We start from the raw sequence: 15,111 nt of genomic DNA on the forward strand, positions 1-15,111 counted from the left end.
AAATTTGTAGTGGTTTTAACTCATAAGAACTTAAGAACATAAGAACAAGCCAGCTGGATCAGACCAGAGTCCATCTAGTCCAGCTCTCTTCTACTCGCAGTGGCCCACCAGGTGCTTTTGGGATCTGACATGCAGGATGTGAAAGCAATGGCCTTCTGCGGCTGTTGCTCCTGAGCACCTGGTCTGTTAAGGCATTTGCAATCTCAGATCAAGGAGGATCAAGATTGGTAACCCCAAATTGGGGCTCCGTAAAGTAGTTGAGGCAATAGTTTTAATTTGAAGACCCTAATTGCAGCAGGCACAAACTGTCCACCTTGGGAATGGAAGAACCTAGATACTGCCAGCATCTTGATTTTTGTAGTATTAAGTGATGAGTGAATGTGAGGTGACCATATCAGAGAGTGATGAAAGTTTATTCTCAGATATTGAACCTGTTCAATCTGCCTGTTGTTTACCTTCCATATATTGAGTTTTCTAGACTTGGAGAAAACCAGGATTTTAGATTTGTTGAAATTTATCATCAATGCGTTGTTTTGGCAATAGATAACAAAACCTTGAAGCAGTCTTCATAAACTCACAGGGTGATTTTGTCATTGCCTTCTTCAGTCATCAGCCCTCAGCAAGCTGGATACTCAAAGTTACACAGCAAGAATGCTGTTTGAATTGTGACCATTTCTCCGACTTCGTTATTAATAATGATGCAGCTCTTTAGGTTTTTGAAGTACCATACAAACATTGGCTAATTAATCACTCAGACATGCTGCATTGTAAATTAAATAAGTGTCTGTATACTATTGCAGTGGTTGAGGGAATAAGAGACATGGAAAGTAAGTCATTTGTTCCCAAGCAAATTAGCTTAAAACCCTAGCTGCTAGCCATTTCTTGGTTTCCACTATGCCTTTCATTCTCACTAGCAGCTGGAGTTTCTCAGCTCCATGGCAATCCTGCTCCTTTTGTCACACGTGGCTGAGAAGAATTCTCCTATAACCCTAATCTGGTAAAATCTTGATAAAACCTCTGCATTGCTTATAGTAATCAGGAAATAGAAAATAGCTGCTGTGGAGAAAATGTTTAGAAGACACTTTCTATGGAAAATAAATTAACAACTGTTAACTTTTTCTTCTGTGTTCTCAAACACACTCAAACATATATGCACCCACAAATATCACTATAGTTGATACTGCTGAACAACAAACGTAAGGTTATTTTATTCATAAAATATATGCAAGAGCTCTGTTTTGATAAATGATGGTGTTTATTTTTTGTAGTAATGCACTGCTGACCCAGCAGCACCGTGGTAGAACGTTGGGACGCCAATGGACCTATGGCCTTGCTGGTCGCACCGCACCCCCACTCCTCATCCCCCCATGAGTCACGGGTCATGAACTGCCTGGCTCAATCACCGGGCGCAGGGACAATGGTCTTGCCCCCAGGTGAGGATTAGGCTCAGACGCTTACGCTCCTCTCCGCACGTAGCCAGATGAGATCATGCATCACATGATGATCTCCCGACCTCCCGCTCTCCCGGAACTCCCCGGTCCTCCCTCACATACGCCCCAATGGGATAACAATAAAAGGTGCAGGAACCGGCAGGCGGGGCTTCGCTGGAACCACCGGACCTCCGGTCTCTCCGCTGCTGGCGATCTCCACCAGATGTTATCTCAGCGTCTCGTCTGCGTTCGCTGACCGGCGTGGAGTGGAGAGGCTACCAAGCTGGTGCGAAGCCGAGAATCCTCCCGAACCTCCCACCCTGCTCACCGTCGCCTGGGGAAGAGACGCTGATACCCGAGAAGTCAGCTGGATGCGAGCATCCAGGGACCCACCCGTTCCCGGTATCATGCAATATCAGGTCGGCGCATCCAAAGTCATAGCGTCCTAGGACACTCTCTCGTCAGTGAACACGGTGAAGTATGGGAGCTTGCAAAAAAGCAGGGCTTATGACAAAGCCGCGTTAATGAACTGGCGTTAAAATCGGCAGGAATCCCCGTAAAGAGCGCTCGCCAAATTGGTTGAGATTGAAGCTCAGTGTCCATGGTACCCAGAGGGGGGGGACGTGAATCTTAAGGACTGGGAAAACGCTCAAGGGGCGCACTCTTGGCACAGAGCCTCGCTGGCGCCCGATGTAAGCTGCTACTGACGTGGAGACAATGTTTTGGCCATGCATCAGCCTGCAGACCTGTAAATGCTCCTTGCTGTAGGCCGCCTCCTTTTCGATCTTTCCTTCAATTTCCAGATTTTCTCTATCCACTAAATTGGGCCTGTCCTCCTTCTGCCCCCCGCATCCCTTCACCCAATTCAAACCCTCCCAGCGGCTCAGCCGCCCCTCTACCCGCCTTCATTTTCGAAACGCTGCATCCCGTCAAAGCGCCACATAATGTGTATGAGTTTCAAAACTCTCGCCAGAAGCGTGTGCTTACGATCTGCAGAAGAAAAAAAACCCTGGCGGAAGGCGATACCCGATATCCTTGCATTGTGCCCGTCCACTTCACGAATGCCGTGGGGAGGATTGGCATAGTTGTTGAGGTTGGCAAGGTACGCCCTTGAGCTATAATATCCTCACCGAGCTCCGCCAGCTGATGCCGGGACGTGAAGTCACCAGCCTATGTAAGCTATGCTTGGGAAGATGCGAGGAGTCACCTAATATGGTCGAGACTGACTGGGAAGACCACCTTCCACATGCTCCTGGAGCCCTGCAATTTGTGATCTGGGAAGCGAGTTCGCCAAGCAATGCCTTAGCAGGCAACGCCTCGGCGCCCTACACCACGCCGCACAACTGCGGCCGATGCAGCCCCGGTAACCCCAACAATAATCAGATTGTCCTGCAAGCCACCCTTACAGTGCTGGAGTAAACACAGAAGGCGTTTGTCAGGGTCTGATTCTGGCCAGCCCACTGGGCTTCTCGCCATCAGGCAAAACCCCAGAACCTATGCGAGGTTGTGAGCAGGCTCAGGAAGCTCTCAGAGAGGCAGGTTGATGCGAGGAGGCTCAGAGGCGAACTCGGCAAAGCGTCTTGCCAAGGGAAGCCTCAGCTGAGTGCGCGCCGTAATCACAGGCTTAGGTAGAGCCGAACTGGCCCGACATGCTTAAGGCTTGCAGGATGCTCGAGGTCGCTTAAGCCCACCCGCGAACCTCCTGACCGCCCGGCCCTCTCATTGCTAGAAGCGGCCCGAGGCAAATGTTCAATTTCCACCAGTCCGGACACTTCCGTAGATTGCAGACTGCCCAGTAGGGGGGGGCCTACAACCCGCACCGAGGGTCTCCCGAGGAAAAGACTCCTCAGGGAGGCCGATCCCCAGGCCACTCATCCACCCCATAACAAGAACTATCCCTTATTGCAGGGGCACTGACCTCGCTCGTCCGAGGCCAGCGTGCACCCAATGTGGCGGGCATCGCAGGGAGCGGCCTCACGAGGGCAGCCCGCGGCTGCGGGCTCCCAGCCCCAGAGCGTCCCGCCGCCCTCCCAGCTCCAGAGGCTAGGTGAACCCCAGGTGCGGGGAGCCCGGCCGGCCATCAGCGAAGTGACCAGGCGGCCCTGATCGTGGCGGCTGGGACACATTTGGGCACCGGGGAGGAGGAAGGGGAACCCAGGCCACACGGGAGGCCCCAGAGTCGGAGGCGGCAACTCATGCGCCCTCCCATTGCCATGGGAGGCTTCGGGAGGCAGAGTAAGCCCGCCCCTCCCCTCACATGGACCCGCGAAGACCCCAGTATGGGTAGAAGACAGTGGCCACACTGCCCAGAGAAGTGAGCTGCCATGCACCAGCTCGTGGAGGAGCAGCTGGCCCTTGGAGCCACAGTGAGACCAGCCTGCAGCCATGGAACACACCTGTCTTTGTAATAAAAAAAGAAGAGTGGCCGATGGCGATTGCTACAAGGATCTCAGAGCAGTAAATGCCATCCAGCCCATGGGCCCTCTTCAATCGCAGTTTAACCCCAACCTCATCCCCTCGGACTACCAGGTCCTGGTTGGTGACCTGAAGGATTGTTTCTTTTGTATTCCCTCTCCCGAGACGAGTACATTTACGGCTTTCCGGTGCGGTGCTTAATCATCAGCAGCCCGGCCGAATACCAATGGAAAGTCTTGCCCCAGAGTGCTCAACAGCCCACCTTGTGTCAGTTCTTCTCCATCACGCTGCCCGTTTAGCCAGCCGGAGCCATAGTCATCCATTACATGGATGATATCCTAAATGCCCTTCGACCATCCCGCGGTGGGTAGCGCTGCTGGCGGCCGCGTTAAAACAGTCAGGCCTATACGCCGGCTCCCGAGGTGCAGAAGAGCAGGCCATTCTTGTCTGGGGCAGCTCCTCCGCTCCTCACTCCGCCCTGTCGCGCAGAGATACCATCCCAGACCATGCGGCTCACTCAGCTGCAGCTGCTGGAACCTCAAGCAGGTCGTCCTTCTTCTGCCCTGCCCACCTCACTCCAGCCCCTGTTTTAGCTACTCCCTTTCGCCAAAATCCGGGGGGACAGGATCAACTCACCCAAAAAAAGCACAGGGCGCCTTCCGGGCAGTAAGGAGGGTCCTAGCCCGCCGATGGGTGGATCGGGTCCCCTCAGGGGATCAGCCTCTCCCTCTTCCTCTTGAACACCCCCCCTCTCCCAGCGGAGTACTAGGGCCTGCAGCCGCCACAAACCTTCTTGGTGAATGGCTCTATCTGCCTCATGTGCCTGCAAAAATCTCTCCGCAGGGCCAACTGCGCCAGATCTCGGCGTAACCAAAGTCAAGCGCCTCTGAGAGCCAATGGTGGGATGGGACGAAAAAATCGTCATGCCTCCTAAACAGAACAGAATTCCAGCATCTTAGGCAGCTTCCTCCACCCCTCCAGCTGGCCTAGAAAATTTAGTGGGGCAGATCCTTTCCACCTCCCCAGACCCTCGCCTCACTCTCCTCCACTCCACCCCCCTGTCCCGTTCGGCTGGCCTCTGCCCCACTCCAAAGCCCCACCATCTTCGCCCGGCCGGGGCAAAGCAACGTCGGCGCCATTGCATTCAACAAAATGGTCAATGGCAGCGGACCGGCTTACCATACCCAAGCCTCCGCTCAGCGGGCCGAGCCATGTGACCATTCTGGCCTTTCAGACTCCCAACCCTTCAGCCTTCTGGTGGATTCCCCATCACGTTAGGCGTGATGCGTGCCCACCTACCGGGCCTCGTGGCCCCGAATCGACTCAAACCTCATGAGTCTCTTCCTGACATTCACGGAACTTCTGGCATCCAGAACCTCTCAGTATTTAAGTAGGCCATATCGCAGCCACCGCGCGCTCCCAGGCCCCTCAGCCCGAGGGAACAATGGCGCAGATAGCATACCCATCTCCACCCTCTTCTCGACCCCTTCCAGTCACCCGCGATTTCTTCCACCAGGGGGCAAAAGCACTTCGCCGATCCTGTAGCATCCCCTCAACCAGGCACAATCCATGCGTTAAAATCTTGTGCTCCAATGCTCCGCGCCTTGGCCTCGTCAGACCGGGGTAAACCGAGGGGGGGCCTGGCAAATGACTTGTGGCAAATGGGCGTAACCCTGGTCCTGCCCTAGCTTCGACACCACTACATGCCAACTATAGATACCTGCTGGAATGCGTCTGGGCCACGCTCGGTGAGAGCAACCAATCCGTCATCCAGCACCTCTTTGCATGCATAACAACGCGTCATGGGCAGCCCCTCCGGCAAAGCGGACAGCAGCCGCTATGTATTCCTCAGCGGCCATGCTCCAGTTCTGCACCAACTGGGAATCGATGTTAGCTTACGGAATTCCCTACAACAGCACCCGGGCAAGCAATCGTTGAGAGAGCAAATCGCCTTCAAAGAAATTTTAGCCAGACAAACTAAAGAAAGGGGGTAGCCCCATTTAGGCCACATGCACAACAAACAGTTTCAAAGTACTCTTCACCATCAATCATGCAATCTGCTGCGCCCTACCATCAGGGCAACAGGTCACCCGTGAAGACACTTCCAGGCAGTCAGACCCCCTCCCCCGCCAAAGGTCTACTGCAGCCAGCTCCCAGATCGAACCTGGCGGACCGGCCCCCCTCATAACCTGGGGGAGGGGTATGCTTCAGTCCTTCTTTCCCTACAGGTCCTCTATGGATTCCAGCCGACATGTCCGACCGGCTTCGAGGAGCGATGCCAGGCGAAGCCAGGCCACACCAGAAGATGGAACAGGCCCCGGATGCCCGTCCACACAATCAACGCCGGAGCGACCGAAGATCAGAAGATCGCTTAACCGGAGACTCCGCAGCAGCGACCGCCTCCTAGGCAAAGAATCCCAAAGCTGCGGCCTTTGCGGCTACCACCGTTTGGCCATCCCGGCAGTTACTCATACAACTACCCCCCCACCCGGTGATGTCCGGTCACCCCTGCAGGATCTTCATCTGCAACCGCATACTCCTTTTCCTCCCCGCTGGCTGGGTGTTTGAACCTGGCCGGGAACATCCCTGATAGGTTAACCTTGGAACTCTCCGGCTGCCTTCAGTCACTTGAATATTGTTGGAACCGCGCCTTTTCTATACAACCTTGCTGCGTGAGATCACTGGACCTACAATGCTAAAGACTATCGGTAGCTCTCCCTGTCTTGAGAAATCCATGGACTCCTAGCATGCATGCTCTGTAGCCTTGGTAGTCAAACAGCAGAGCCATGCATTGAACAATTATGCAACCGGGTTGCCTTCCTTCCGTCGTCATCAGCCTATGTCGTTTTAGCCATGTTTTATTGTTTGAATTTGTGCATGCCTAAATTTTTGAGTTATGTTAATTGCTATTGCTGCATTTCGCCTGTTTGCCCTGCGGGACTCTCTGCTACCCAGGCTCCGCCCCAGGAGCCGGGCCGCCCCGCCCGCCCGCCCGCTCAGCTCTGCTTCGATCCCTCCTATCCCGAAGCTTGGCCGAGTCGCCCTCTCCAGAAGTGGAGCCTGTCTCCCTCGCGACTTCCCTTGTAGGAGCCGGACTTGTTCCTGCCAACACCAAGACTATTGGCCGGCTGGCCTGTGCCCCTTCGCGAAGTCCATCAGCTCCACCTCCACGCTCTGGGCGCCCTGGCCTCGAGCAGCAGGAACTTAGATCAAATGACCCTGAACAATCGTGCAGCTATTGATTGCTTGTTGTTGTTACACCACCAAGGTTGTGAGAATGTACATATGTGTTGTTTTAATCTTTCTGATAATTCCCAGTTGATTCCACATGAAAGTCGTGAGCTGCAAGTTGTATCTAATCGAAGTATGATGTTTGCCCCAGTGGTGGTCAGCCCTCTGGAGCTGGCTGCGGGAGGATGGTTGAGTGCTATTATGCAGCTCTGCATTGGTTTAATTAGCATGCCTCATTATCCGGATCTTGTTTAGTTCAATGGAAGTGTCTAATATTGCCTGTAGCGTGTGTAGAAGCCCCTCGAATTTCCTTACCCGCGGCCAAGTTCTAATGTTACACAAGCAGCTTGGTCAGCTCGACCAGGCGGAGGATAAGCGTCACTAAATGCAGCTATGGCGTTTGGCCCCCTTTTTTTCTAAAATGTAAAAAAGGAGGAGATGTAGTAATGCACTGCCGACCCAGCAGCACCGTGAGTAGAAACGTTGGGGCCTTAATGGACCCTCTGGCCTTACTGGAGTAGCACCGCGCCCCTCCTCATCCCATGAGTCGCGGGTCATGAACTGCACAAGCTCAATCACGGCAGGGACAATGGTCTTGCCCCAGGTGAGGATTAGGCTCCAGGCAGCTTCATCCTCCGCCTGCATTAGCCAGATGAGATCATGCATCACGTGATCTCCCGACCTCCGGCTCTCCGGAACTCCCCGGTCTCCTCCCTTGCGTAGCCCCAATAGGATAACAATAAAGGTGCCAGGAGGAACGGCCAGGCGGGGAGACTTCAGCTAGAGTACCGGACCTCCGGTCTCCCGCTGCTGGCGATCTCCACCAGATGTTATCTCCGCGTCTCGTCTCGTTCTTACGCTGACCGCGTGGGTCGACTACAATTTTTAATGTGCCCCAAGACAACATGTGAACCAATTAGATTTGCCAATCTCCAGATAGACCTGGAGAGCTTGTGGAATTACAAATGATCTCCAGATGCCAAAAATTAGTTCGCCTACAGCAAATGACTGCCTTGGAAAATAGTTTTGATGGGGTTCCACCCTCCTCAACCCTGTGTTCCTGTGTTCTCCTCATGAAGCAAAAACATTATAAGTGGTATTTACTGAATACAAGTGAAGTAGCTGCTGGAAACTCTTTTGCATCATTTCCTGCCCACTTACTCATGTATGTGACAAAGCAAATAAAAAAGGATGCAATTGTCTGACAGTCCAGATGGAATTTCATGAACTTTGCTACATCCCTGCCTAGTCTCAATGTAGAACTTAGAAATCATTATTGATATCTACAGGTTTTTTGACAGGCCACCATTCTCATCACTTCTAGTGAACTTGATGCATTTATTAACTGTAAGGATGTTTCAATATAATTTTGTAGTTGCTGAGAAGACCACAACTAGATCTCCTAGCCCACAGGCTAGATGGGATAGAGTCCACATGAAGTAAGACCACCATTGATTATATTACACCTCAACCCCCCTCAAATGCTTCCTGTCAGCTCTGAAATGCAAAATAAGAGTTAAGGAAGACATATTTGGAACATTTGTGACAGTTGTGCCGCCAGAAAGTTTCCTAGAAATTGTTAAAAAAGTGAAGAAGAAAAAGAAGAAGAACAAGAAGAACAAGAACAAGAAGCAGCAGCAGCAGCAGGCCACTAAAGGGGACAATGGCTGCTTCATTTATATAAAGGCAGCTGAGAGGTCCTGACTTTACATTGACCCTGCCCAAATTCCAGAAACACATAGTGGTCAGGGTCAATGTAAAGTCAGGATGTGCAGTCAGGCACCATGTTGCCCTTGGACACAAGGTTGGGGAGTTCTGATCTAGCAAAGACCACAGGCCATACACACTGTTGACAGCAGTTGAGTGAGTGAAGCTTCCTATAATTAATCATGCAACCTTGGAAATGCTCCTGTTTGCCATTATCACCTTGCTTGCATATAAAACACAAAATAATCATTACTGTGTAGCTGAATAGATGGACTCAGATGATAGCTCCTAGGAACCAATTAAAGGGGTTAACTGAGCCATGGGACTTCGCAAATGAATTCAGTTCTTTTTTTATTTCTTTCTATAGCTTGAAGATAAAGCCAGGGAGAAAAGCATAAGCTCTGGGATCTTATATAGTGACAAATTACTATGCTACCTCTAGTAATAATAAGTCTGTTTGCCAGAGACAAGGAGCTCTGCTGAGCCTCCAACTGCCTTCCTACAGTCTTAAATAATGGGGGTGGGGGGTGGGGAAACATGAGATGTACAAGTAATTTAAACTTGTGTATGAAGCAAATGAGGATGTTCTAAGTGCAGGAAATAGCTTATTATCTTGCAACCAGAAGTTTACTGAATCTTTTGGTGAGCAAAGTATAAATGATGAAATAATATAAATAGAAAATACCCTTCTTCCTCAAATCTTTAAAGAAAGAAAAACAGTTACTCCGGCTCAAATAAACTGATTCTCAAAAAAGGGGTTAGAATGGTAGCAATTGATTTGCATATGACTGAACATATACGCACACGCTTACACATCATAGGTACAACCCACCTTCACACCTTGTACTTGTTTTGTATCTGGGAATAGTATAGATAATATATTCACTGATTTCATGATTCAGGCATTTGATACTAACAACTTATATCTTTCTTTACTGGATTTTGTTGTGTAACTTTCTATTATAGTCCAAGGTTCATTTTACTATTGAGATGGAAATAAATTGAGTTTCTCTCTTTACATTGTTATTTTAAATTGTTTTTTCCAAATGATTATGGCAAAAATTAGAACTTTATTTAAACTTTGTATTTATGCAAGTATGATAACACTGGTCAATCGATCAATACACTGATTACAAAATAAGATACAATTTGAATGAACAAATAATATTGGATCCTTTACTGCAATAAAAATTACTTGCTGAAGGACAGCTCTTCTGCTTCCTGCCTCTGTACATTATCTTGTGATATCCCACAGAATAGCCACAGCACAAGTGTTTCAAAGTGGATAGTTTACTGAACTTGAATTCTGGTGTCTTACATCCCCACTGAGCAAAACATATTTATCTTTCAGCCCTGCTGGTCTCACAGCGTTAGTGTAAAGCAGAGGTCTTCAAACTATGGCCCTCCAGATGTTCAGGAACTATAATTCCCATCAGCCTCTGCCAGCATGGCCAAGTAATAGGGCTGATGGGAATTGTAGTTCCTGAACATCTGGAGGGCCATAGTTTGAAGACCCCTGGTGTAAAAGAAATGGTATAACACAACCCAAAATTTGTAAGAAAGGGCAAACATATCAACTAAATCCAAAAATGTTTCTATTTTTTTTAAAAGCATCTTCCTTTCTCTCTCAATTGTATCTCCTTAGCTTCTCTCCTTAGTTGTACATTCTTTGGAAGCTGTGCTTTCCATGCCTCCCATGCTGGTCATGAATCTAATCAGGTTTTCATAAAGAGTCAGGTTGTATAACTGCACAGACGCCATTCCCTAATTTCACAGCAATACCATATTTTACACTGCTCAACTCAATCTGGGCACATGTGAAAGGGATATTATTCTACTGTTGCTAAAAGGCTATTACACAAAGGCAGTCACAAATCAGGTTATGGCTCTTCGACTGATTGTAAGGAAATGTCCTCTGTTCACCCCTTTTAACAATAATTATGATAAGAGTTCTCCAACACCTACTCAAATGGTATCAATATTTAATGAATGAAGACTGTTTCAGATCAATATTTCATAGATTTAAGATAATTGAACAATAGATGTGTAATGTTGGCCCCATTGCAATGATTCTGCCACATAACAGGGTCCCCTACTACATCAAGGAGAAATAATTCCATATCATTATCAAGTAGCTGCTGCATTCTTATAACCTATAACATGTCATATTAAATAAAACTTATTAGTAACAAAAGGTGAGCTGGTGATTTGCGTAGCAGTTAAAACCAGCCCCAACATTTGTCAAGCTACAAAAAGTCCAAACAGGTCTTGTCTATTTGCAAGATGTATAAAATTATTCAAATGCACGTAAATATATTTCAGGTACGTTGTGTACTTACACAACGAAATGCAGGATTTAAGCCGCACACATTTGTGAATTATTAACAGTGAGGAACATTATGATTACACTAAAGCGACTAAGGAGAAATTATGCAATAATGATATGTTGCTGAATGGAAGGCTGAAATTGTGAACAATGAAGTTAGGTATGCACAAACAAAACAATAAATTGGTATCCATACCGTCATAAATCCATCCAGCAAACCTGAATCGGGTTTCGGAGGTGCCTGCAATCTTTCCATGGACCACTTTTCGATTATTGATGCCACCTGGCTATTTTCTATATTTAAAATTCTAAATCCAGTCATGTTCACACCACTGTATCGATAGGGTTCTACATCAAGAGCAAAAAGGTCCTGAAGGAAGGAAAAGACAGACTTTGTAAGCACTTTCATATGTTCTAAATCTTCACTCATCCATTCAAACAGGGATGTTTTGCAGGTTTAGTTTTCAAATGTAGGCATGAGACTTCACAATAAATCAGAGTTGTGAACAAGTTCAAAATGATACACATATGGAAGAGAATATGGAAATAGTGGGCAGGGAGAAGCTGTCTCCCTCTCTCATAATACTAGAATGTGGAGTCATCTGATGAAGCCAAAGGGTGACAGATTCCAAATAGACAAAAGGAAGTATTTCCTCACATGACACATAATTAAATTGTTGAACTTGAAGTGATGGCTGCCAACCTGGAAGGCTTTAAGAGGAGAGTGGACATTTTCATGGAGAATGGGGCTATTCAGGGCCACTAGTCAAAATGGATATTAGTCATGATGCATAGTTATCCTCTCCAGTATAAAAGGAGCATGCCTATTGTTTCAGGTGCGGTGGAAGACAAGCAGGATAATGCTGCTGCAGTCATCTTGTTTGTGGCTTCCTGGTTGGCCCCTTGGGAACAGACTGCTGGACTTGATGGGCCTTGGTCTCATCCAGAATGGTTTTTCTTATGGAATTAATTTGCTAATAGTTCCACAAAATAAATTAATCTAATTTATGCAGCTACTTGGTATCTACATGTACTGAGAGTTTGAAATGAACAGACTTAATATAAAAAGGAAAGGAAAGGTCACCAAAAGATACTGAACCACATCCCTTGCTTTTTATCTGTAAGTGTGAATTAGAAGATGGATATTGTTGTATTTTACTTTAATGAACTTGTTTTCTGTGATTCATCAGATATTCCAAATTTCACAATATGGTATTTCAACACCAGCACAGCTTGTCTAGAACTATGAATATCCATAAGTTTAAGTATCTTTGTTCTGGTCACCCTATTTCCCCAGCAGTATTTTTCTTCATGTCAATGTTCGGTTCAGAACATGGATAAGACACATAGGGACCAAAACTCTAAATAAAACATCTAGATGGTATATTAGAGGTTCTAAGCATCATGGACGAGAGCTGAATGTGTCTACAGTTATCAGAGTTCCAGTTAGTGCAATAAGTCTTCCAAGACCAAAGAACAGTGAACCCACTGAGATATTGACAACCTGACCCTTAGTCATACTATTGATATGAAGAAGTTAAGGAAAGCCTATTTGTGTAGTACTCTGACTGAACTACTTGTGACTTGCCAATCCACCAGCCATGTGCTGTAACTTGTCAAGCGCTAAACCCATTTTTATTTATTCATACCGTCTGAGGAAGGCAACAAAATCAAAAAGTTCAGGAGCTTCCTGTTAAACCACCATAGCTCTCTGATGGGATGCAGTCACTTCAGTGAGCCATATGCTCTGGAAACCTGCTCTAGCATGTAATGATCATATTGTTGGAATTGATTGATTTAGTTCTTTTTTAAAAGTTTATTGAAAGATTAAAATTAATTCAATATTATCACTTCTTACATCATTTTTCGCTTTTTCAAAAAAGATGGCAAGAAGTAAAAAGTAAAAGCAATGGAAGAAAACAAAGGCCCCTTCCGCACACACAAAATAATGCATTTTCAAACCACTTTAACAACTGTTTGCAAGTGGATTTTGCCATTCCGCACAGCTTCAAAGAGCACTGAAAGCAGTTTGAAAGTGCATTATTCTGCATGTGCAGAATGAGCTGAAGAAAGATGAAAAAAGTTATATATGTATGATTTAGTTCTGAATGCCTTGTTTCAGTTTACCGTCATGCATGAGTGATGGGGTCCCTAGAGTCACCTAGCTGGCCACTGTGTAAAAATAGGATACTGAACAAGATATACTTTGAGTAAACTTAACTATCAAAATACAACAGTGTCTTTTCCACAATGTTAATTTATCAAATAATTTTATAATTTTATAATTGCAATTTGGGGTGAGTAGAGTGTAGTTAGCTAAATTCATGGAGACCAGGCCTATCATTTGCTAAATGTAACCTCCACATTCACACAGTCACACCTTCATGCCAGCTTCTGGATGGGGGAATGCAGTGACGGCTTAATCATTGGCTTGTGGGCTTCTTGGAAGTATTTGTTTGGCTGCAGTGAAAATAAAGATGCTGGACAGATCCAAATGATGGCTCCTCTGATTTGACCTGGTAAGGGTCCTTTTCTTACAACTGGACCTATGCTTTGTCTAGAATAGGCTATTGAAAATGTGGTGCTGATCCATTTCCACAGGCTTAATATCTTGATCTATATTAATTGGACAGAGTGCAAGGGAATCCACATGGGTGATTTCTAGCACTCTTACCAGTTAACATGGGATAACTCAATATGAAAGAAGCTCCTATGTATGCAAAGACTGCCTAAAAAAAAGTCAAATCAATGAGAGAGAGCTCCTTGCCTGACAAAGTTCTTTCACATTCTTTGTTTTGATAAATACAGCCTCCCTCCTAAATCCCTAGAATGATGTTTTTGTTTTGTATTTTAAAAAAGCAATTGCCAGACTGCCTTTTTAAGTGGTAATGCTTGGGCTGGGATTGGCCTGAGTACCTTTACTTATTCTCTGGGGAGGGGTGGAGAGAAAAATAGACAGAAAAGAGAGCACAACCACCCTTCCACAGCAGTATCATATGATTAATTGCACATTGTTAATATAAGAACCCAAACTAATCTCAAAGATAGTTAACATTCCAAATTCCAATTAGGGCTTATAGTATCATTTTTCACAGTGTGACTAGGTCATGTTTTCTTCCAGCTCTATATTACACTGTGTTGGGTGCCTTTTAAAAAAAACCCAATATATCCTTCCATATTTGTTTTAAAATACTATTCAGTTTGCTCTCTCTCTCTCTCTCTCTCTCTCTCTCTCTCTCTCTCTCTCTCTCTCACACACACACACACACACACACACACACACACACACACACATTCATCAAAGTACACACACCATTGCCATCATATATAGACTAAATACAATTCACCCCAGCTATAGCACATCACATAAAACAAGAGAGAGGGAGGGAGAACACATGAAAAAGATGTCTAACACATTTCAAGAAGGCATTAGCAAAACAATCCTGCTGGCAGAATCCAACAGACAATGCAAAACACTGCAGGAGATGGCAAAATTCCCTGACAGGTAAAGAACATTAAACAATTTGGCTAGGTGTAAAAGTACTTAGAAGAATGTATAATCACAGCACATTCACATTACCAAAGCCTTTTGCTTTTAAATCAGGGATGATTCCAGACAACTTGGACAATTGCATAAGCAATTATGTAATTTAAACTCATTCCTGTTTACTCAAAATTATAATAAATATGCACAACAGTTCAGAGAATTAATGAGCTATTACATTAGGCTCCAAATCAATCATGGGAAAGTACACTTCCAAACAGCACAGCTAAACAGTGTGACTGGAAAATTTATTAGACAAGACTTCGCTGTGTCAGGTAAGAAGTAATTAATAAAGCAGAAGAGCCAAAAGTGATGCAAGTTACATGGCTCCACTGAGCACCAAAATCTATCATCTGCTGGCATGTCCCAAATTATCCTTAGCTGTCACCAGATCAAGTTTATCTTCAATTTCTCAGAAACAAAGGTGCCTTAATAAGCAAATGGAATATTTCATTATA

The 15,111-nt window shown here is 46.3% G+C and overlaps 1 protein-coding gene across 2 annotated transcripts in view; it reads right to left on the bottom strand.

Moving 5' to 3' along the window:
- The window catches only part of GRIK2 (glutamate ionotropic receptor kainate type subunit 2), a 656,874-nt gene that overhangs the window by 393,467 nt on the left and 248,296 nt on the right, over nt 1-15,111 (bottom strand). For both annotated transcript variants that reach the window (XM_048493884.1, XM_048493875.1), the window contains exon 7: nt 11,306-11,479. In XM_048493884.1, the coding sequence (XP_048349841.1) occupies nt 11,306-11,479 (174 nt within the window). The remainder of the gene's footprint in view (nt 1-11,305; nt 11,480-15,111) is intronic.

This window comes from Sphaerodactylus townsendi, linkage group LG01 (genome assembly GCF_021028975.2).
Source record: "Sphaerodactylus townsendi isolate TG3544 linkage group LG01, MPM_Stown_v2.3, whole genome shotgun sequence".
Classification (NCBI taxonomy): domain Eukaryota; kingdom Metazoa; phylum Chordata; class Lepidosauria; order Squamata; family Sphaerodactylidae; genus Sphaerodactylus; species Sphaerodactylus townsendi.